This window comes from Drosophila yakuba, chromosome 3R, assembly GCF_016746365.2.
Source record: "Drosophila yakuba strain Tai18E2 chromosome 3R, Prin_Dyak_Tai18E2_2.1, whole genome shotgun sequence".
NCBI lineage: Eukaryota > Metazoa > Arthropoda > Insecta > Diptera > Drosophilidae > Drosophila > Drosophila yakuba.
This window is the reverse complement of record NC_052530.2, coordinates 10,192,217-10,215,947: the sequence shown is the minus strand read 5'-3', so window position 1 is coordinate 10,215,947 and position 23,731 is coordinate 10,192,217. Positions and strand designations below refer to the sequence as shown.

At 42.1% G+C, this 23,731-nt stretch overlaps 1 protein-coding gene across 1 annotated transcript; it reads right to left on the bottom strand.

Moving 5' to 3' along the window:
• Positions 1 to 2,713: 2,713 nt before the first annotated feature.
• LOC6536226 (putative odorant receptor 85d) lies at positions 2,714 to 4,596 on the bottom strand. Its single transcript, XM_002096781.3, has 3 exons — positions 3,571 to 4,596; positions 3,355 to 3,510; positions 2,714 to 3,295 (listed from the first exon to the last, which is right to left on the bottom strand). Exons 1-3 carry the CDS (start codon positions 4,594 to 4,596, stop codon positions 3,239 to 3,241), a joined length of 1,239 nt encoding a protein of 412 aa, XP_002096817.1. The 3' UTR covers positions 2,714 to 3,238.
• Positions 4,597 to 23,731: the final 19,135 nt, after the last annotated feature.

The window sequence follows — 23,731 nt, the reverse complement described above, 5'->3', positions numbered from 1 at the left end:
GAAATATTACGACTTAATATAGGTCAATAATGAAAGGTGCTTTTAACAAAAAAAAAAAAATGGGAACTAAGCTTACAAAACATTTTCGAACATTTTACCTTTAAATATATATTTAATTGGCGAATTCAAAACTAGGAACTAGCTAAACGCGTTTTCCCATTTGTATGTCGGCGTTTGGGGTGTGTGTTATTTATGCTTAGAACGTGACTGGAAATATGAAATGCAGCAAATGTGTTTACTTAAATGAAGTGAGTGAAAATTGACAAATACACACACACACACACATAGAGGGGCACCCACACTAGGACGCTTTAAATGCAGTGCAAGGGCGGCTGGAATAGGAGGCGTGGCCGGGTCACATCGACTAGCGAGCTTAGGGCACATGAGAAATACGCCAAAAATGGCAGTGACGCTAATCCCTTAGCCGGCGCATCTCACACACATACATACACATGCAATGGCACAAGTACAGTGGGCACTCGTCCAAATCGGTTATCTACAACTCAAATTCTACAGAAAGGCGACCTCGAATCGCTTGGCATTTTTCATAGCTTAGGCTTTTGAAATGCGATTTAGGGGGAGCTATCTCGAAACATTTGTGGTTTTATTATCCAGTTATATGCATTTGATTTTTCTGGCAACTATTTTCAAATCACACATGCTGAAAGATAAAACTTTAAGGACACTTTAATAGTTTTAAGGCTTATATTGTATTACTAAAAATGTTATGGCTCGATTTTTCATTAATCTGCACATGTAAAATTGGAATTTGAAATTCAGTAAACATGTTCCTACTGTGTTCCACAATTGGACCAACACACACACTGCGGAAATAAGTCAAATTCAATAACAGCCAAGTGACGTGCTTCCTGGTCCGCCCTCCTTGGATCCCCCATGTCCAGGATGAATCTGACGATGGAGAAGATGGAGCAGCGACTGGCGCCAAAACTCTGGACAATGGTAGCCAACTCTGTTGCCCCTTACAACCGCTCGTCGTCCCGATGGTCCTGCAACATGCCCATTCTACTGGCCTTATAAAAATGTGCGATTTTTCTTCATTTGATGAAACGAAATACAATTTCTCAACGAGCAACGCAACTGAACGCAAAAAAGTTGGTTGCAATTGCAATTTTCTTGCCAAATCAGCGCACGCTGCTCGCTATATATTGACATTTTTAAAAGCCAATATTTCTCCGACTTGCAGACCCATTGGGTTCCCTTTTTTCGCGGAGAAGAAACACACACACAAAGTACGTCCGAAGTTGGCTGCAAGGATTAATTTATTTGACTTCTGTAATGTATAAATATAAATGGAATGAGGCCCATCCACGAATGGTGAATCGAATATTCATTTGAAGAATAAAAACTGGAACAGAGCAAAAGTTTAAATTAATGGCAGTGGTGCCCTTAATTTTTTAGAAGTGCCCTATTCTGAAATGTATCTTTGATGCACTTAATTGGCAGATTTCAAGTACCCCGCATCATATAATCGCAAGAAATATTTACTGAAAACTTAATTTTAGATGTCGAGAGTGTGCCATTGGCAGTGCCCTCTAATTAGCTGAGGTGGCTGGGTTGATCCACCTTTTTCTGGTCACTGCCATTTGAGTTGCTGCAATTACACTGATTAATGGCGGCTTGGCACCCACTAAGAATGCCTGCGGTTGCCAACCCCAATCACACGCCCCGTTCTAAATACTTGCTGCATAGTGTGAATAAGAAACCAGTGAACTGGCAATGACAGTCGAAAGGAAACTTTTTACTCGCTCAACTTTGCCAGGCGAAAAGTGCCAACGCAAATGAAATTAGTCGAAACTATTTGGGCATTTCCGTGGCAATGAGGCGGGTCATTCCATCCACCCATCCACTCCCGATTTCCATAGGTCACCCAATCCACTCCTCCACTACCAATTTCCATAGGCATCGGCAGGATGCGGCATCCTGAACCGATTTTACATTCACACTGGACTCGCAAAGTCAAGTTCGTGACGCGCGTTATTTCTAATTATATTGGGCAGGGACTCAAAGACCACACCTATAGTAATTCTTGCACAGAGGAAAAAATATACACTTTTGTTTACTATATAAAGTAACAGCGAAATCTTTTATAGAAATCATTATTTACCATCAAAAATATTCAAACGTTTATTTTTAAAGAACTTTTGTATATGTTTCATTTTAAATTTGTTTTCTTTTAAACGACGTGAGACATGATACTTTATATTTTATATATATTGTATATGTTTCTTTTTAAATTTGTTTTCTTTAAAACGACGTGAGACATGATACTTTATATTTTATACGAAACCTCTTAAGCCCAATTGTTTGCTGTTTAGATGCCATCCTTCCCAGCCAGGTCCCAATTTGATTTCCATTTGGTCGTGAGCCCACTTTTTTCCTTTCCCTCCTTTTTTTTTTTAGTAATTTTAATTGAAAAAATTCTTCAATTTTGCCATCCATCTGACTGGCAGGTTGGTCCTGGTCTTGGCCCACTGCTGCGTTCTTCTATCGGTCGACAGCCGTAGAAATGTAATTAGCCTGGCCCAAAGCCCCCCGCCCGCAAATCCGCCGACTGTTGTCTGTTTGTGTCAACTTTTCAATTAAATATTCATAAAAAAATGCAATTTGCCAGCCACTTCGCTGGGCGGAAAGATATTTCGAAATTACTTTTAAGTGCTGCATAAGGTCACGCAGCGTGTCTAAATGGGGATTATGCGATTGATTTGAAAAAAGGATGGAAAAATGGAAAATGTAATTGCGTAGCAGACAAATTATTCCTAAGTTTGAAGTTCGTTTTTTTACTACGATTATTCAGGTGTTAGTCTAGATCAAATCTAGCGTTGTAGGAAAGTGAATTATTAGGGAGATCCCTAATTCAAGGGGTCCAAAAGTGCGAAACTCAGGTGAATTGCAAGGGTTTCGGGGAAGTCGCTAATTGTAAAAGCAGCGGTGATTTGTCTGGCATCTGGCACTGGCACTGGTCCTTTGTGCAAGCGAAATGGCGATAATTAATCATTTCTATAGCGGTTAGTTGACTGCTCTTCGATTTGCTCCATGACCTGCGAATCGCGGTAATCATTTGAGCTACTACTTTAATTAAAAACCACAGCTCTGTACTGAAAATGGCGTAAGTTATTGGCTGGCGATGATTTGCCCCTTTTGTCCTTTTTGGCACAATGTCACTGCCACATGATGTTGGCCGTTAAATTGAAATTGTGGCCATAATCACAAATGCCAACTAATTCACGTACATTGTGCGCAGAAGGGCAAAGAATTTGTACGAGAGCTGCAAAAGCTGCCAAAAATGGATTAATCGAAATGAAATCGAATTAAAACTGAACTTTTCTTTCTTACATCCGTTACGGTGACCAGTGAGACGTTCAGGAACCTAGTGGCCTTAAGTCGACTCGGCTGCTGGGCCCTCTTAACAATCAGGATCAGCATCTTACGATACCGCAGATCAGCAAAGAACCAGTCATGGTTGTACACCGCCTGCCCAATCTGCTCGCTCTAAATATTAAAAATATATTTTAAGACAAAGTATACAAAATGTAGTAGTATAGAACTTACGGCATCAACGAGCCTCTGCGCATGGGTGGCTATCATGAAGACCTGAACCATTGCACAAAATAGGAAAAGGACGAGCATTACCAGGTTGTCGATCTTGCTGCCAATGGTCATCTGGAATCCCACAAAGCAGATGATAAACGACGAGGACACGAAGTTGGACAGCAGCGATACACCAAAGATATCATTGATGTCCTGACAGAGCTGGATCAGCCTCTGGTGATAGGCCACCGTCGACTGGAGGAACTCCAAGTCCCGCTGGTATGGAGCAATGCCCGCGACATGACCCTCGATGTGAGCGGAAAGACGGATGAAGTGCATCACCACCAGAGTGACCAGGGCGCACATTAGCATGTCCGCTGCTAGCTGACCAGACAGACAGGCTTGACCACCGATATTATGCGAGATGTACATGAAGTAGTAGCTATATCCGGTGCTCCAATCCCAGGGAACCCAGCAGTAGTAGGGCAGCATCCTCTCAAACTGACGTATTCCCAGCCAGAAATCACAGACCAGATAGTAGACCGCCCAATAGAGGTTGTACGTCCAGATCAGCACCAGATGCATGCCAAAGTAAAATTTGCTATATCGGCTATAGCCACGCAGATGAAACTCCATATTAAAGGGCTTTTGTTGAGCCACGCTTTCCGGATGCATTTGCTCCAATCGGTTGACGACATGGGTGAGTCTATTCTTTTGTCGTGAAATGTACCAGATTTTGAGGTCACCAACGATGACAAATCCAATGAAGGACAGATTCATCGTGGCCTCCAGAAAATTGCTACCTTTGCCGATAGCCAGGAAAACATAAATCAGCTCCGAAACGAGCACGGCGTTCAGGTTGACCATCTGGGCTATGAAAGTCCAACGGAGCAGGACCATCTTCCACTTTTCACCAAACTTGTGATCGTAGGCCTGCATTCCAATCGATAAATAGAACGCATTGGCATACTTTAGAAAGCTCTCCAATGGAATGGCCTTCAATTTTTCGTGCTCCTTAGTACTTTGAGTATCCTTCTTAGCCGACATGTTGTAATTGTTAATTTACCGAGCCGTTGGCTCGCTTTATATATCCCGAAATTAATGTGGAGCCCAGACCCCAGCGAAGTCGATGATTTAATAATTTACTATTGCCACACACTCTGGACAATTGTCACGCCCACTTGATTAGCATGTACACGGCGAGCATCTCTCAATTAGGGCGTTGTGAACTCGTCAGTTGGTCGTCTAGGGGCGTGGTTAATTGGGCCTAACTCGAAATCGATGACTCCTACGATTAAGTGGCTTCCAGTTGCTCACAAATGTCAGCGATTAGTTCGACCTCGGGTGAACAATCGCATGGACAAATGCCTAAACATTGAGGGGTCTAATTCCCAAGCTAAATTAGCTAAATTATAAGGCGTTATAAATGCCTTATATTATTGTATTGTATATGAATAGTGCATCTGTATAATCTATAATTGGTTATATTTATTAAAACTAATCTCACGGCCAAACCATTTTTTTTCCATCGTTAGTACAGTACTTCATTCATTATCTAAATTTCTGCGGTATTAGTTTCTTTTATTTTTCTTTTGCAGACAGCGAATATTTTGTGCTTTTGGACATTTATGGTTGGTGTATTTTGTTTTTCTTTGAGATATCTAAAAGTACATATGTATTTTCAATCGGTGTTTTCGCCATAACTGGGCCGAAAATGGCCTAATAATGGCTAATAAACATAGCTAACTATGTCTATCCATACTCTTTTAATAGTCGAAATAAAAAAATGTGATACATTTTTGCATTTTTGCTCCTTATCAATCCTTATTTTTAATGCTACCGAAAAAAACCGATTATTTTTTATCAAAAAATCGAAAAAAAAATGGTGTAAAAAATCTGATATTTTCAATCATCGTTATCGCCATAACTTGGCCAAAATTGGCCTCACAGCTAAAATAAAGACTGTTTTGTGCTGCTAATAAAGTATTTTCTGCTTTTTATACCCGTTACTCGTAGAGTAAAAGGGTATACTAGATTCTTTGAAAAGTATGTAACAGGCAGAGGGAAGCGTTTCCGACCATATAAAGTATATATATTCTTGATCAGGATCAGTAGCCGAGTCGATCTGGCCATGTCCGTCTGTCCGTCCGTCTGTCCGTCTGTCCGTCTGTCTGTCCGTATGAACGTCGAGATTTTCTTTCCACCTTTCTGTTAGTTTTGTCTTCCGGGTATAACGACGTAAAATCGTCGGTCCCTTGAATGTCGCTATAACCGGATTCTATTGTATTTGGAAAACCATTTATGTGTTTTCTTAACGGCTGCATTGCATTTGTTTCGTCCTTGTTTTTGCTCGTTGACACACTTGCCTGGATGATAGTGTGTGTCAGTGACACGAGTCCTTGCTTTTTGCCTATATCCTGTTTACACACATTCAGTTGGCCAAAGATGTACATATGTACATATACATATGGGAATTCCCATTTCTTCTGGCCAGATGACACCCAGTTTATGTCTGGATCAACTGTTTTGCTGCCTTCGAGTAATGCAAAATATGCTGGCATTCTTTCCACTGCATGTTTATTCGCTCGTTTGCTTTTAATGCAAAAAGTCCTTGGAATGTTGCAATTAAATTCGATTCACAGCAGACTATCCATCTCCTCATCCTCATCCTCATTCCTTTCCAGAATCAGAATCTGACTAGCTGACCCCATTTGCGTATCGCATTCCTAATGAAATTTACATGACTATTGCGCCGCAGCAATGTTAATGAAGAGCATTTATACACAGCTGTTTGCATATACTTACGTACTCGTATATATAAATATATATGGAATATGTGTTTTTTGCCATACGAGATTTATTCTCAAATGCAATTAGCATTTTAAATTCATCCCATGCGTTGCACAATTTTTCACTCCTTAATGGCATTTGTAATGTTAAACCAAAATTAATTTAATAAATTGTTGTTGCCGTCTGTCAGTTATGTAATATAAATGCGTTTCTATTTGCCACTTGAAGTTTTTGCAGCCAACATGTTTTTACCAACCTTTTTTACCGAATGTTTAACGATTTCTCTATAGAAAAAGTGATTGGAAATAACTTCAAATAAAAACGCACTCACAGCTGATTTTATTGATTTTAATTCTTTTATTTAACTAATTGTTTACAGACGCAAAAAGGTTAATAAAGTACGGTTTTGCGTGCCGAAGTAATGCCGCAAAGTAGTTGCACATTATTTGTGAGTGCGTTGGAAAAACTATTATTTTGATTAAGAAAAATGAAAAAAAAAACCTAGTCTAAATATATTCAGATTTATTTGGAATTAGTGCTTAATTATTACACAAGCAAGCTGATAAATACCACACTTTAAAATGCATTTTCTTATGAGCTTAATTTGTTGGGAAAACATTGGCTCGCATTTCGGGAAAACAAGCTTTCCCTTTTTTTGGCACCCCGTTTCCAGCTAATACTTATGCAGATTAATCTGCATACATACAGCATATAGCATACAGCATATAGCACATGGCATATAGCATATGTGTGGTATAGCGCCCCTCGGCTGTGGAACAAGGTCCTTGAGTTTCCGTTTGCATTTTGGGGCCGACCCTTTTGGACGGGTTTATCTACGGCGAGGGCCAGAGACAAAAAAGGGGTCCGTGTGCCTATTTCCGCTCCCTTTCCTTTCATTTCCTTGCCATTGTGCCCCAGCCCCCCGTAAACAAAGCAATTATGTGTATATGCAACGTGCATACCATCAGATGTGTACAATTGGACTAAAAGTTATAGCACTTAAATCTGGAGTGCAAATAAAACAGTTTTAACTGGTATATCCAAAGAAATGCCAGTCACAAGCATACTTGGCTAAATTGAAAAGTCCTAACTATTCAAATATTGTGAAAATTCACTGGCAGTGCCACTGATGTGTCCTCGAGTGTACGTGCATCTACATTGAGTATAAACATTTTCATTTATTTTCGTGTGTGTTTGCTGGAAACTCTCGTTGTTGGTTAGTTTGTTGCAATGTTGCATATTATCAAAAACATTTGTAGCAGGAAAACACAGAGCTGGATGAGTTTGAGTTGGTCGAAGCGCTGCATTTTTTTTGGGTTGTGCTGATCGGGGGGAAAATGCGGTGTGTGTATATGTTTTGGCTTCTGGCGTTTTTGAATGTTTGCCAAATGTTGTTGGCTTTGGCGTAATTGTTACACTAACACTGAAATGTGCAATGATAAGGCCGCGATGTGTTTTTATTTTACCATAGCCATGCTGTTTTTTCCACCCCATACCTCTATTATTTTCGACTAGCTGCCATTGCCCTCTTGCTGGCAATGTGCCACATTCTGTGGCAGGGCACACATGCTAGGGGTATCCTCTTTTCCCTCCACGTGGCTAGCATAATAAACCTAATTTGAGTTGAGATGTTGCAAATTATAAACTATTGAATAGAATCCAAATAACTTGTTGAAAGAATTTCATGTAACCGAGTGCATAAGCTTAACGTATGCAATGCATTTATAATATTAATAATCGCGCGCTAGATCTCAACACATTTAAGGTTCAGAATATATAATTGACTTTGTGTTGGCTTATGAATATTTAAAGCCCTTTCCCTTGTTTCCAGACCCATTCGCCCCAAGCGAGATCTGCAACACCTTGTGTGATTTAATAATCCTAACGTGGGCACGCTCCAAAAACAAGTTGCCCCATATTTCAACCCATTCAGCTGCCTTCAGTTATCCAAACTTTTTTCCAGAGACGAAAAAACTTTCGCACACCCAGTTTATTGGGCTTTTACGTGGGCGAAAGAGCTTTCACGTCTGAGGGTTTAACTCGATTTTAAATGCGTTTTTCTGGTATTTAACTAATTTGGTTAATATTTTGCAATCGCGTTCTGAATTTGACTGGGCGTGTAAATTGCCAGGCGCCTCATAAGTGGGTGGTGTTATGTCTGCCAGCTGTCGACTCCTTACAATGCGTGTCCTTGCAAAACAGGAGCAGACACATAGACGGATGTGTGTGTGTTTTGAAGTCTTGTTGTGTTTTGATTAGCGGCAAATCAAATCAAACGAGATAATGAGTCGGAATTAAATTCCCTATGTGTGCACCCGATGAGCCATGCGCTCAAGCAGGCAAAAGATGAATGCTTTAATGGCTTTAATTATTTCCCCATCAAACTAAGAATCTGCATATTTTCAATTCTGTTGCAACTGCTGTGCAAAGCCCGGCAAATGCAGTGTGAATTTGTCTAATACCCATATTGGGGACAACAACAAAAACTCGACACCATTAGTGGCATTATTAGTAATCATAACAAATGCTCGCCATGACCCAAATTCGTCCATGGACATGCAGCTTCTCCCTGGAGACGAGCAGCAAATTATTGTTTAAATACCCTGCACTTGCGGGTATTTTGTGATGCTTTCGAGTACCGATGAAATGTGGAACTGCAAGGTATTAAACAACCACACACACATATACATATATATAAACAGATATAGGCTGCAGAATGCATTTTGAGGGGCAAATACAATGGGTAGATAAACAAAGCCCGTCGTCTGTCTGTGTGCCAAATTTGCATAAATTAAAGAGGAACCCCGGACTTTGGCACATATATTTCAAGCAATTGACCTAAATTGACCGTATTGCATGCATACGAAAAACTAGACTTACAATCAATAGGGTACTATTTACATATTGCTAATCCATCAAGCCTTTAGACAAATATTTAAAGTAACCTTTCTGCGGTAATTCCCTTGTAAAACACACTTGAAGTTTAAATGCATCTGTGATATACATACGTGTGTAAGTGGATGGGTATATTATATTCGTATTTGTGCTTGAGCAGCCAAGCAAATTAATAATTATTCTATGGTATGCACATAATCATCATTATTGTCTGGCTCATTTGACAGCAATGTCATTTCCAGTCCCATTCGATATGATATCATCCCACCCATTTATTCCCAAAGATTTTCCCATCCACCCATGGCCACCACGTATGTACGAACAAATTTATAGACTTGCCACACATACATACATATGCATATAGTTGTCTACATAGGACTAGCACAGATATATACATATATATATATATATGTGTGTCACAGCTTGACTTCAGTTGCGAAATTGGCTGCACTTGCGACAAGACCTTTTTGTAAATATTTCATTCTGGTTTTATTGGTCTGTGGTCAGCTCGTTTCTGAGGTTATAAAGTTAATGAATTGCATTTTGATATGTGTTGTGGACTACCGCCTCAATTTTGACCCCTTCTGCACCTTCCGCTTCCGATGCCTTGGGCTGCCTTTTAGACTTAATAATCCTTTAAAGCGGAAGCCTCGCCAGAAAATCGAACGAAGATTAAATTATATCTAGTTACTCTAGGATTTTCAAGAGGAAGGAAAAAGGGGTTGCAAGGATTCACCGATTCAGGACGCACACGAAAGGACACACCTGCACACTGCGATAAGCAGATGGGAAATCCGCATTCGACTGGTGTCCCCATGGCGTCGATGGGGATGCTCGGCTTGAACTCGATTTCATGCATTTGTCATAATAGGCAACTGAGTGTGCTAACCCCACCCCTTCCGATTTCCGTTTCCGTTTCCCCTCTGCCTCCAGTAAACAAACGCACACACGCGTACTAATCGCGTCAGGAGTTGCATCCCCGAGTTGCATTAAAGTAGCACTGCTGCTAGCCAAAGTTCCTGGTTCACTACTCTTTATACGCCGGGAATATCGTTTTCAAATCTTACTTATTTGTATTATGAAAAGATGAGAAAATCAAGTGCTTAGCTTAGGGTTTTTCATTATTTACTTTTATCAATATATAAATTGATGTGATGTTATTGTAGAGTTGCTCATTTTCTTAAAAGCTTAAGTAGAGGTTTCTTATATCCTTCTCTTACTAACTAGCTCTAATTTTTTCCCAGTATATTGCGAACCCTTTTTAATGGCGGTACCGAGTGCTCCAGCTGCTTCAGGTTTTCTATGCGCTTCTGCTGTTGTCACGTTGGCGAGTAGTTCCTCCATTTCGCGCATCGTCATATGTTTGCCAATGTAAGCGCCACGTGCGTCCTGGCCAAGTCCTTGTCGCGTCCTTCTCTTTCAGCTTCCTGCAGCAGCACTACTCCGTATTCCTTGTAGCCTTGCCCCCCGTGTGTTTGTCATCGGCAGACCGCATTTTTAATATGCGCATAAATTGGCTGACATTGATGGATCCTAATAGAGTTGCAGTTGCCACAATGTTGCAAGCAGCGCTGTACACACGGGCTTCATCTGGAGAGTGCAAAAATCGAAATATTGAATATTGAATTTCATTGCTGATAGTAAGTCATTGCAGCTCTAAAGCTATTAAATTTATTTGTATTACTATTTGCCTGTAATAGCATTTGGTGCAAAGCGTACAGAAGGAATGCATTTTCCTTGGCTTCCGAATACTTGCTTGATTTTGATCATTTAAAGTAATTTTGCACATTGGTCGGTTCAAAGGTCGTCGAGCAACTGTCTGCTATAATGCCGTATGTCTCCCAAGACGCTAATTACGTTTCGATTGCACTCATCAACCCCTCTGTCATTGCATTCCAACCAGCATTACTGGACGCCTTTGTGGAGACTGCGAGGAAAGTAAGTAATTAATTCTGGGCTGGATAACCTTTGGCCGCCGCTCAAAGGACTGGCCACAATCACTGGCAGCCAGGTCAGAGGTGAAAGTGCGATTGTGCTACCTTTGACTTACAGTTCAGTAGCATTTGCACAATAAAACTTCCTTCAACCGATGCGAGAAAAGTAAATTGTAATTGAGTGTTAAAACATGTGTACGGACTTGAGGGCTTATAAATACTCATGCATGTATTTTTAGGGGCCATGGCCACTTACCTTAAATCATAATCATCGTTGATGTTGAAATGAAGACGAATAAGCCGTGTAAACGACTGTCTAGGTTCTTCCAAATATTTCTTTTTCTTGAAGCTTTTGTCCTTAGCTTGGTTTTTCCGCGTTGAGTGGGAGGGCGGTAAGCGGATTTGTCGCGCTCTGCGGATATTAGGATGGACCATGTTTTGCATTTTTACAATTTTTCAAAACTAACACATGTACTCAGGACTTTTTTGAAAGCGATGATTTTACTTTTTTTATTTAAATTTTATTAATTGTATTATTTGATTACCAATATTTTTTGTTACATTACAAACAGGTTCACTTTAACGGACTAGCAGGATGTGCGGTGTAGGCCTGCCGGCGAAACTTGGTCCTTCACATATTTAAAGCGATGAATACATTTTTTACGCCCTGCACACTCAGATGGCAAAGTAGATGAAGTGGGGTGGGTCGTTGGGTGGTTGGGTGGTAATGTGGGTGGGTGGTTGCCGACGCCTATCAATGTGTGCCGAGTTCCAGGCGCAGCATTTCGAGCGTAAATTGTAAACTTTTGATTGGATTGTGCAGCAAGTGGCATGTGCGGTTGCGTTTTCGGGCGACGTTTACGCGGCGTATACGCAACGTGAGTTAAATTATTGGAAAAAATCAGCAGCCAGCGAGCAGCACGCTCCTGTCCGCCCGTGGCTCCTCTATATATGTATACTACCGCTGGCATCGCCCTGTCGCAACTCATTAAAAACTTTTTCCTTACAAACAGTGTTTCCGATTTGCTCTGCTCACCTTAGCTTGGCAATCTCCGTTTCAGGCTCACACCTGTGAGAATGAGTAACCTGGTAAGAAGGGAAATTTTATGAACAATATTTACATTATCGAAAGTGATACTTCTTGGAATCTACTACTACTTGCTGTTAAAATTTAAATGTACTGCTAAATTATGGCTTTAATTGAAATATTTTGTAGGTCCTGGCAAATGAGTACTGCCCAGTCCATACCAGCGTGTTCGCTATTAATTAAGTAATCGTCGACCCATAAAGAGACCGCCATACATAAGTGATAGCTGAGCCTTCCGCTGAAAACGCCGTACTCTGCCACAACTGACAGCTGTCTGTCAACCGGGCCAAAACGCAAAATCAATCAACGTTCGCCGCCAGCGAAAAGTTGTCTATGAAAACGCATTTTCATTATGAGGTTGCCACCGCTTTTTCGACGCGATAGCGCCATGTTGCTTATAAAACTTTGCCAGCAAAATATATATTTTTGTGGCTGTCATATATCTTCTCCGGGTTTTCCGCCTCGAACTTACTTTGGCCTTGTTTTCTGGCTTTGTTTCGCTGTTTATTGGGATTTAATCTGATTCCCCCCACTCATCTGCGCCCTCCTTGGACTGGGCGCCTGTGTTCCTTGGTTTTGCCTTATCAAAAATCAATTTGTACCACATTCACTTGGACTAGTAGAGCAGAAAGAAATGTTTGCTTGCGATTTAATGGAGGGTCCTGGGCAGGACCAAACTTGAGTTGCGGCGAAGTGGGGGCAAGTGACAGGGGGGAGGTGAGCGACAAATTTATGCAATAAAATAAATGCGGATTGTGTACACATTTGTGTAAACTTTTCCATTCGGCCGGGCGACAGAGAGACATACAGACAGGAAGTTTAATTTGACATCTGTACTGGTGTGAGTTTGTGCGTCGCACTGTGTGCGTGATGATGATTTTGCAACTATTTATGGAAAGTTCAGCAAGAAATGCAGCACAAAAACTACAAGCTGCCTTCGGCAAGCCAAACAAAATGATTTTCTAATTTCCACATGCCATAAAAAACTGTTGCAGAATGCGATACTGAAAGCGAAAAAGCCAGAACGAGTGGGTGAGTGCAAATCGTCATTTGCAATTTACAAGCCAAACTGAACCAACTGCACAAAACGACTGCACAGTCATATCCACATACATACATAGCTTTATAAACCAAAAAAAAAAAGAAAAAAGCAACAAAAATATTGAAATACCATCCAGCTTTTAAATACACACGAGCAAGTTTAAACTTTAAAGTTTAAACTGTGTTTTGACTATGAATAAAAGTTAAGCTCGAAAGAATTTTGGTGGCCATTTCACTGCTGCTTACTGGCTGCAGATGTTTGATTAAATTTGCATGATCACTTCGTGGAAAACAAGTGGTTCCCCCTGCTAAAGATTATTGATGGTACTAAAATTCCATTTGGGATTATTGCCGCCATTGGCATTAGTGTCACAGCACATAAATAACAGTGGATGCGACCAGAGAGCGAGGAAAAGTCAGGATAACGATGGAAGCCAGTTGCTCGCCGAGCATCCGAGCACAATTCCGCCGGAAACGGATGTTGGTTGCTGTCGACATGAAGTCCTGTGTCGCTGGCAGAACGTAAGTGCCAATAACGCGGCCTTGCGAGGTTCTAGGATCTGAAATTGATAATCAGATATGGAAAACATCTTTGACAGAACGTACAAGTTAGTAGAAATTGGATAATGATAGCATTATGTAAATTAAACTGTATCGCTGCATCATTTAAATGCAGAGATGAGCACTTTAAAACGGCCCACAAATTACCAGCAAGCAGGACGAGCAATGGCGCTTGGAACCTGAAAGTCTGCAACAAATGTTTTCGGGGCTTACTTGAATGCACACACTCGTGCTACACTCAAACACAAGCGCACACGCTCACCCACACACGCAAACATAGACGTAGAATTGAGGACAGTGCCACGAAACAACAATATTGACAGAGACAATGGCATAATGCATGCAGATGCTGTGCTGCATGCGAGTCACTGTGAGTCCCGTACAGTCGCGTTCAAAATACTAGTTCTTTGACATTAAATGTATTTTTATTACATTCGGAGTTGAAAAAGAGAGGTGAATAGAGAAGGATCTCATAAGCAAACTGCAATGGATTCCTATTTAGGCTGAGAATCGGTTAAAAGCAGGGAATCATGCAAGAGACTTCAAAAATATTCACAACTCTTTTTGCGCTGAATAATTAAAACTGTAAGGCACATGTGGGCGTACCTATAATTTTAGCCAAAACTGTAGGTGTGCGAATGCAAACAATTTTAACAACAGGCGTAACAGGCAGAAAAGTGTCACTGTTTTCTTGGCCAGCATTGGAGTGGGACGTGGCTGGGTGGCAGTAGGCTGGCACCCACTGCCAACGAGGACAGTTGCATAAACACTTATAGAGCCATTTCGGCATAGTCGTCTAAAAGTGCTGCCATTCACAGCCCCTGGCCCACTCGTTCTCCCAGATACTCCAGTGCATGTATGCATTTGGTCGCTAATATATCTGTTTTCTTTGTTCTGCCGGATGGGCGGATGTGAGGGAGGTGTGTGTGTATGTGTGTGAGTTGTGGCATCGAAAGGATTGGAGTGGAAAGGATTGTTCGGGGCTTTGGCAATTGGAAGCGATTGCCAGCCCCTTTCAGATTTCCTAACCTGCAACGCATATGAAATGGACAGACATACGACTGCAAAGCATTTAACTCAACCGATGAAGATCGTGGTAAATATGTTTTTATCTTGTGTTAATGTGAATTGACAAGCTCCATTGGGATAATAGAAAATCAACCTGGGAAGGAAGTGGACAAATCATTAAGAAATGAGCTTACGTATCTTACTTAATTTATAAATACTTTTATATGATAACCTTTTAAAATAGATACAGCTTTAATACAGAATATAAAGATTAAAAAAACAAATGGAAGATGGCTTACCTATCATACGAATACATCCTTCCTATTTCAGGGTATACAGTTCACCCATTTTGGTTCATCTTTATTGTGCTGGTCGAGTAATCACCGGCATTCAGACAATAATTGTGGCCATAATGGAGAGCAAATGCCCAAGCCGGACCATTCCAACCCATCACCTGTTGTTGGTGGGCCGCAATTATTTTTGGACATGTCTGTCCCACTGGCCACTGGTTGTTGTTGCAACACAATGTGATCGGCAGACTGTGTGATAGACGTGAACAGAGCCACCCGAGGAGTGAAAATAGTTGGCATAACTTATTTGGCTGCTGCTGTGTTATCATTTAATTAAGTTTTCTTTAATTAAGTCGGCATGTGGAGTGGATACCACAGTGATGGCTGTGTTGCATGTTGCTGCAACACGCAGTGCCAGCAGCAACAGGAATTGCAGTAGCAGCTCCAGCAGCAACAATATCTGAGTGGCATCGCTGCTTAATTAATGCGAGTTGTGGGTGAAACATGTGTGTGTGGGTGTGCCTGTTTCTGACTGTGAATATGAGTGAGTATGTGGCATCTCGATTTTTGTGCATTTCCACGCACTCTTGCAAAATTTCCGAGTACTAAACATTTTAGAAATGATTTCCTGCCACCGCCATTCGGTGCATGTGTGCCAAAGTGGATTTTAGCATTCGAGTTCAAGTTGAGCTCTTTAAATACTGCATTAGCTGCGAGCCGCCCGTTGACATGCCTCCCCCATACTGCGATTCCCTGATTCCCCGGCTCAACGATGCACTGAACCACTGAACCACCGAGGCAGTGACCCACAAAATGTGCATGTCACAGTTGCCGCAGCAATGGCTCCCAAGGTGACTGTTTCATTTTCGTTTGCCGATGTGTTGACAGACCCCACCACGCACGCCCACCTATTTACATATTGAACTCTTCGTGGGACCAAACCAACAGTCATAAGCAGTGATGATCAGTTAATGTGCCCGACACGGATCACTCAAAAAAATAATGTAAATCTTAGAAAAGCTGAATACTATATATAAATAAAACATATCATACATCAATCTCATTGATTAAAAAAATCGCGGAAGCTAATGATTATTCTTGCCTACTTCTACTCGCATCTACCTATCTAACAGATATTTCGAAAACTAGATGCTGATCTGGACTTCCTGGTTGTAGCTGAAAGATCCTGCTCATCACTGGCCATAAGGACACGCCATGTGCATGGTAATTGCTGCATTTCGGCCGACAAGGACAAAGTTCCCACTGTCTCAGCTGTGCAGCTGCAACAATGGCAATGGATGCGACGCAGCTGCAGTTGCAGCTGCTGCTGCTGCACAATGGGCCCGAATGCGTCCCCCAAGGATGCTTGGTCCCGTGTTGTCCTGCGTTGTCACAATTGCCCACCCCCACCCGTTTGCCCCCTCAGACGAGGATGTTCTGCTCTCTGGGTCACCTTGCTGATGGGTCAATCGATGTTTAAACGTCGAATGGCTGGATGATTGTGCTGCGAAATTGCAGCCAGAAGATGACAAACTGCGGGAGTGACTGTTGGAAACTTCGCCGGAGCTCCAGGCTGGTCTATCTTCTGTCTGATTCCCCCTTTGCATGCTATTCAGCTATCCTTTTTGGATTATCTCCACGCTGGCCAGTGCAATGAGCCTGATTACTTAATGTTCTTTGTTTAATGAGCAACCTCAAAGAAAAAACCTTAAAAGAGGGGCAAGTTACTTAGTAAGTCGACTGCTCGGCTACCCATTCACATTTAAATCACATAGAAAAGAACACAAATTATAACATAATGTTTAATCAACTACATGTTGCTGTGAAGACCTATTATATTCAAGCTGTTATTAAGAGTAAAAATATTGGCTATTGTCTATTTTAAATAAGGAATCCTAGGGTACCAGAGTGGGTAGAAAAAAGCGGGATATCATCCCCTTTATGGCGCGGATTAGGACACGAATGCTGGCTTGGTTGCTGCACTGCGCTAATTACGGTGGCCGGAACACTCTCTCTAATTAAAGCCGAATAGAATAGAATTTGAATAATTTGTTTTGCACTTTTCCGCTTTTTATGCCGCGCGACTGAAACAATTCATGGCAAACGAAAGCATTTAACAGAGATGGCGAACTTTGAATCAAATAAAAGAAGCCGCAGCATAAAATATTTATGATTCTGCGGTTTCCTGCGGTGCCGAGCATTGTTCGGCGATTGGTCAAAGGCAGTGGTTGCCAGTTCACAAAGCGCCGGGAATGAAACTATTTGGCGAATTGCTGCGAATTTTTGTTTTGGCTAACTGCAGCCGCAAATGCTGTTAAACATAATGTAAACGTTTGCAGATGCCATACCAAAAAGCATTAGTTGGGGGAATCACCGCCCCCCCTCAACTTTTTATCACCTGCGGCTGACCGACAAAAGCTTTTTGCCACCCACTTGACTCCCACAACCTTGGAGCGTGGCCAAGTTGTTTGTGCTTACTTTTTTGGTCTAGTATCTTTGTGGGCCCCTATACTTTGATGGTCGGGTATATTCATTTTAATAATTAAAAAAAAAGGTATGAAATCAATTGTAGTTTGATATTACCTTCAATGCTGTTAGGAAGTATGCTTTAAATAATGTTTAAAAGGGATCCACCATTATTTCAGCTTCTAAATATATTGTTAAGGAAGTCAAACAAGTCGGTAAGCTCTTAGCTTGCATATATTTTGATATATTTTTCTGCAGTTGGTAGCACTTACTTGGCAGAGAAATGAGAACAGCAACTGAAAACTGGGAGATGCCAAAGTTTTGGCTTGCTTAACTTTGGCCAGATATTTGCCTTGTTTGATTATCTGTTTGTCCTTTTCCATAGCTCTGCGTTTGTGTGAGCACTGTACAGAGTGCACACGTTTGTGTGTGACAGACAAACGTTTATTTGACATGTATTCAAAACAATATTTTGCAACAAACTTGTCCATAAAACGTGTCCTTCTGGTCATTTCAGGACTGCAGCTTAAAACGGAATTTCGACCATTTGCACTGAAATGTTAAATATTTATATTTGAACAGAGGTAACTTAATATATACAGAGGCGCTCCAAAATATGGAGCAAAGTGCGTTGGGTGCGGTGCTGAGTGAGTAAGGAAAGTGCATGGGGTGGTCTTGTGCAAGTTTTGTAGAGACAAATGCCAGATGAGTTCAGCACCGGTAAGTTGAGGTTGCTACTCGTATGGGAATCTGGTCGAAGGAGTTGTGGAGCTGCAGCCGGAGCTGGACTCAACTCGTAATTTGATGCAAACAGGTGCAGGTTTTTGCCAGAAACCTCTCCTTTTCCAGGTACGATTTTCGACGTGTGTGTGTGTGTGTGTGTGTGAGCTTGTGGTTTGCTAACTTCTGCATTTGTAACAGTGCACCGGGGCCAGGAGTCAAAAGCTTAAATGCACTTCACAGCACAGGGAAAAGTTATTTTAAATATATTTATTTACAAGAGCAGAGAAACGACCCTGTGCGTGAGTGTGTGTGGTATGGTCTGGGTCAACTTTAAGACAACTGCCAGGCTTAAGTCCATTTCCATATTCGTTGGACGATCTCCGTTGCTGTTAATAGCAGCAAAGTGCGTTGGTCTGGGTGCCAAAGCGGCTTTTGCTTACCCAGCCACAAAAACATTGGAACATTCCTGAATGAGTGGTACCCCTTAAAAGCCTCTAGGCCGCAAGAAGAGTAATATAGTAGCATACTCTTCGACAGCTTTAAGCCATCAATTAAAGCTAACCACCTGATATTGCAACTTCTAATTTTTATTCAGAGCTCCCACCTTGTCACAAGATGAGCCCGAAAGCCAACACCCATTCAACCTGCCCTCACACGGGGTATCCCAAATCCAATGAAAGTATTCAATGCATTTACGGGTGGTGCTTAAAAGTTCATAGATTGTTCAGAAGCTCGGGTCGGACTAATAGCAGCCCACAGTCAGCCTAATGCCAAAGGAGCCTAGCAGTGGCAGGAGCCAATATGAAACAATATGAGAACCAACATTCGGATGCGGCTGATACGGGCCAAAAGGGCTTTAACACTTTAACTCCTTTTCACCAGCGCTGACTGGGCTGAGTGGACTGACAGCTGAGACAGAAAGCGAAGCCAAAGGAGCGGGTGAGCTGCGGGCTGAGACAATAAACCATTTCGGCTGCAGTCGCTTGCTTTTCCCTGCAAAACTCCAAAACACCAAAAGAAACACTAGGAAAAACCAGAGGACATCCAAAAGCGACAACGACAGCGACAAGTGGCCTGACAGTTGGCAACAATTGCGAATGTCTGACATTGCTTTCTTTTGGCCAGGCGGTGTTCGCCTTTCCTTTGATTTCCCGAAGCTGCGAGCTCCCCCAAAACATCATAATGCATTTGCATGTTCACCGGGGTGGACCTTTATTCGGTGAGATTTGATCTAGACGCTTTCAGACACTTAAGGCACTAAGTTTATACAAATTTCATGTTTAATTAGTAGAGTAATTATGTTTGTGCCTAGTAACTATGAACCTTACATTAACAAATAACTACTTAAGTGCGCCTTTGACCTTCAGCTTTCAATGCATGTGCGGTCCACCCCTGTGACCACACACACACGAGTGGGCGCTGCAAATGGAGTGGGTCGCCATTGCTGCACGTGTGGTGGGGGGAGGGGGCAAGTGGCAAGTGGCAAGCGGCAAGCTAAGAGAAGTGAAGTCATTCAACATAGTTGCGTTAATCAACCAGCACTTGGCAATCAGTGGCCTCATTCAGGCGAATGGATTCAGTGCAGGAGTTCTCTAGTCACGCTCGGCCTGAAGAATTCGCGTTTTGCCCCGCTTTGGGTTGCGTTGTGATTGCACATTGTTTGCGAGATGGCCCCGCCAGGTGGCGACACCACATACTTAATTTCCTGTACACAAGTACGATGTATTTTTTGCGTTTAAATTACATTTCATTGCTCTGTGTTTGTGCAGCAGTATTTAATTTAGCCCGTGAACGGTTTACGCACTTAATGTGTTTGCTGTTGGGGGCGGCGATGGGTGTGGTGGGGGGCGTGGCATGTGGAATAAACGCTTAACTGCAGTCACAGCCGTTGGCATGAGTCGTAATTTGTGGATGTGAATTTATTGTGCTCTAGCCTCGCTTATACGACGATAATAAGGCGCACAGGGACTGCATTATAGCTGGCTCTGATTAAGGTTTCCCGAATCTAACCAGGCGCCGAAATTCAAATTATGACAACTCAATTTGTCTTGACAAACAACAAGGCTTCAGGACTCGCTTTCCGGAGTAAAGAGCTGGCAGCCATCAATCAATCTCTATCAACTCGTCGAATATTTTCCACTTGCCAGGCGTTAATAAAAACGCCGGTGAATTGCCCATTCCATTCCATTCCATTCCATCTCAGCCTTCACAGCCATCTCAGTCAGGCGAACCATTACTCATTTCGGCACTCTGCTGCCTTATAATCACAATAAACGCGTTTAATGACAGCTTCACTAACTGACTGCCGAGGTGGCATCGCGATAAAATTCATATTAGGATTTAATCGGGTGTTCAGTCATAACTGTAAAACTGTTTGGCTTTGCCAGTCGTATCAATAAACGCCAATGACTCTTTCTGGATAATGCACTGGAAAATTTATTAGAATATCCGCACTTTATACCAACTAATACAGAGATCGGCCAAAGAAGATGTCCTTTAACCGAACCGAAACTCCATTCCTAGCTAAAAATTCCTCGTCTCCTAGTTTTCCTCTGCATATCTCAGTATTTAAGATAGTTTATTTAATAAATCATCACCATTTGGCTACAATTTTCCTCTCTGTGTGGATGGAAATGGAGATGGAAATCGTTTCGCTTTCTGTTGTCATTTGCTCATCGGTGCTTACACTGTGTATTATTACAATTGCATTGTAAACCAGCAAACACTTCAGACATCCCAGTTCCCAGTTTCCATTTCCAGGCTTCCCTTTTTATGGGCCTCCTGCTGATAAATTGATTTAAAACATTGTGCAAATACTCGTTCGCCTTTACTATGCGTACACACAACATTTTATTTATTGGCACTGGCAAAGGACGAAGCCAGGACAACGATGTCCTGGCTGACTGCGATAAGGAGACGGCCTTTGTCGTCCAATCTGGGCCTGTTTACCTGATAGGGAGACCAAGACCCCCTCGACCCATTCGGGATCCGTTTATATGGGCATTTTGGGCTATTATTGTAGTTGGACCTGGGGCGGACATCTGCCCATCTCGAGAAATTCCCCCTGCTGACAGCAATTGATTAATGACACAAGGAGAATCGAGCACGCTACGTTTGCTTAATTTATTTGGGAGGCCATTTGTAAAGATTCTTTAATAACTGGAGCCCAACAAGTGGCTCCGGGGAAACTTTAAAAGGTCATAAAAGCTAAATTAACCGCCTAGAAGAATTTCAGAAGTACCATCCACACTCACATTCACATTCACGATGGGGAGTCATCTTTCCGATGAAATCATTTGGAGAAGGACGTGACTCGAGTCCGGCCATAATTGCCAGATGGCAGCCACGATGTGCTGATGGTGTCCATCATTAGGTGTTGATGCTCCTAAGGCCGCCACATGCTGGGCCGAGGAAAAGAAAAGCCAGCATGTTGGCCACATATCGGGCCAGAGTAGAACGATATGAAGCCATAACTTCGTTTTTGGCCACGTTATGCTGGCTACAGTAGTTTCATTAAGTTGTGTGACGAATGAATGACGACGCCTCTCCATTGGGTCCTTTATCCGGGCTGTTGGAATAATTAAATAATTTCCTGTAACTGCAACAAATGAAGTCAACACAGACACTTCCGCCAGCCGAGTGTCCTTGGGCTGGGCGAAAAGTTTTCGAGAACAATCCCAGTATAGCTTGAATATACAAATTAAATCGCATCCGCCCCCTAACATCCTGTCAACAATTTCCTGCTCGCTCACTGCATGCTCAACTCTCTAGCCCTTCAACAATCAAGTTTTTAGTTTAGTAGGCAAAAAGTTTTGAGGTTTTTATTGCTTCACAGACATTTAAGCAGCTGAAAGTGCAGTTGTCTTCCCCTGAAGCCCACCGGATGGAGCATTACTCTATCTACTCTGCCTCCGCTTGCGCTTTAAATCCACACAGCGTTGATGGCTGAATGAGGCTCATCACGCCATAATGCCATACCTTGACTTAAGAAAATTACCAGGCTTTTCCATTCGCCTCATCAGCCGTGATTGCTGTCGGTTAGAGCCGGGAAGGTATGGTGTTGCCGTCCATGTAATTGTCTGCTGCACACGCACCGACCGAACCACATTAGAGCTCCGGAAGAAGTCTGCTCCTGCCCTAATGCCCCATCTCTGAGCTCAGAGCCATGAGCCATGAGCCCTGAGTCCTGAGCTCCCGACGACTGTATATTTGGGTCCTTGCACTGCAATGCAGGGCAGTAGAGGACAAGCTGTCATGTCATTATGCCCTGTCGACTGGGTGTTGCAGTTGGCTGGGAATTTTGGCTTTTACATGTCACATAATGAGTTTTAATACTCATAAGCATCAATCATGAAGAGTAAGCTATATGGCTATATGGCTAAAGCTGTAATATAAACATGTTTTAAAGTATTTAAAAGATACCGACGTTTCTTAATTTCGAACCATCTGTCATAAAAACGATACTACTTTCGTGTAATTAACATTTACCCATTTTACAATTTTAATTTGTTATATCTTTTTTTTAAGACTATATATACAATTTTCAACTGCTAGAGTATTTTCATTTTAGACCTTTAAAGTAAAACTCCATATTGGCTTTTGTCTGTCAAAAGGAAATTTCTGCGGGTTTCGAGTGGCAGGTGGTTATGGTTGGAGCTGGTCAATCTGTACGGAAATAATTTCCAGACAGTTGATTGTTGTCCTGGTCGAAATGTATAAGGTGGCTTTAATGCAACTGACATCGAGCCCTTTGACATCGACACCCTTGAATAAGTCTGATTTAGCTTTAAGGACTATGGGCAGACGATGTCTGTGGATGGTCAGGCAACCCCCGGAGAGCAAACGATTTCAATTAAAACGAGAAATCCACTTAATTTTGAATGACAATTAGTGATGGCTGCCAATGTAAACCACCGTTGCCAACCCCATTGGACGGGGTGCAGAAAAACTCTATAATGACTAAATGACTGACAAAATCAGCAACAAATCACGACAAGCCAACAAGGCAACAGCAACGTCAACAACAAATCAGACAAATTGCATTAAAAATTCCATGGCACTCGAACAGTTCTCCTCCCCCCCTTTAAAACCCCTCCCCCTTTTAGCCGTCTCTGTGTTGACAGACAGATACATGAGTGGCCGGCGGGGTGGATGGAAGGGGTTGGATCTGGGTAAGTGAGCGATTAGTGTCGCCTCGGTCTGGCCAAATGTCCATTAACGATAGCCATGACGTCGACAACAAATCAAATCAAATCAAATGTACTTTAACACGCTCTAGTCCAAGTATTTAGGCGATGGCTTAAAAAAGAGAGCGAATAGGAAAGAATCAGAAGCCAAAACAGCAGAAATGGAAAATGGTAGATGGTAGATGGTAGATGGTAAATGGC

What these genes read in the sequence shown, in the direction of transcription:
- LOC6536226 (XM_002096781.3), bottom strand. Translation starts at nt 4,596, where the DNA reads ATGTCGGCTAAGAAGGATACTCAAAGTACTAAGGAGCACGAAAAATTG. An exon ending in CGCAGAGGCTCGTTGATGCC is followed by an intron (nt 3,511 to 3,570) that starts GTAAGTTCTATA and finishes TTTAATATTTAG; the next exon opens with AGCGAGCAGATTGGGCAGGC. An exon ending in CACTGGTCACCGTAACGGAT is followed by an intron (nt 3,296 to 3,354) that starts GTAAGAAAGAAA and finishes CATTTTTGGCAG; the next exon opens with CTTTTGCAGCTCTCGTACAA.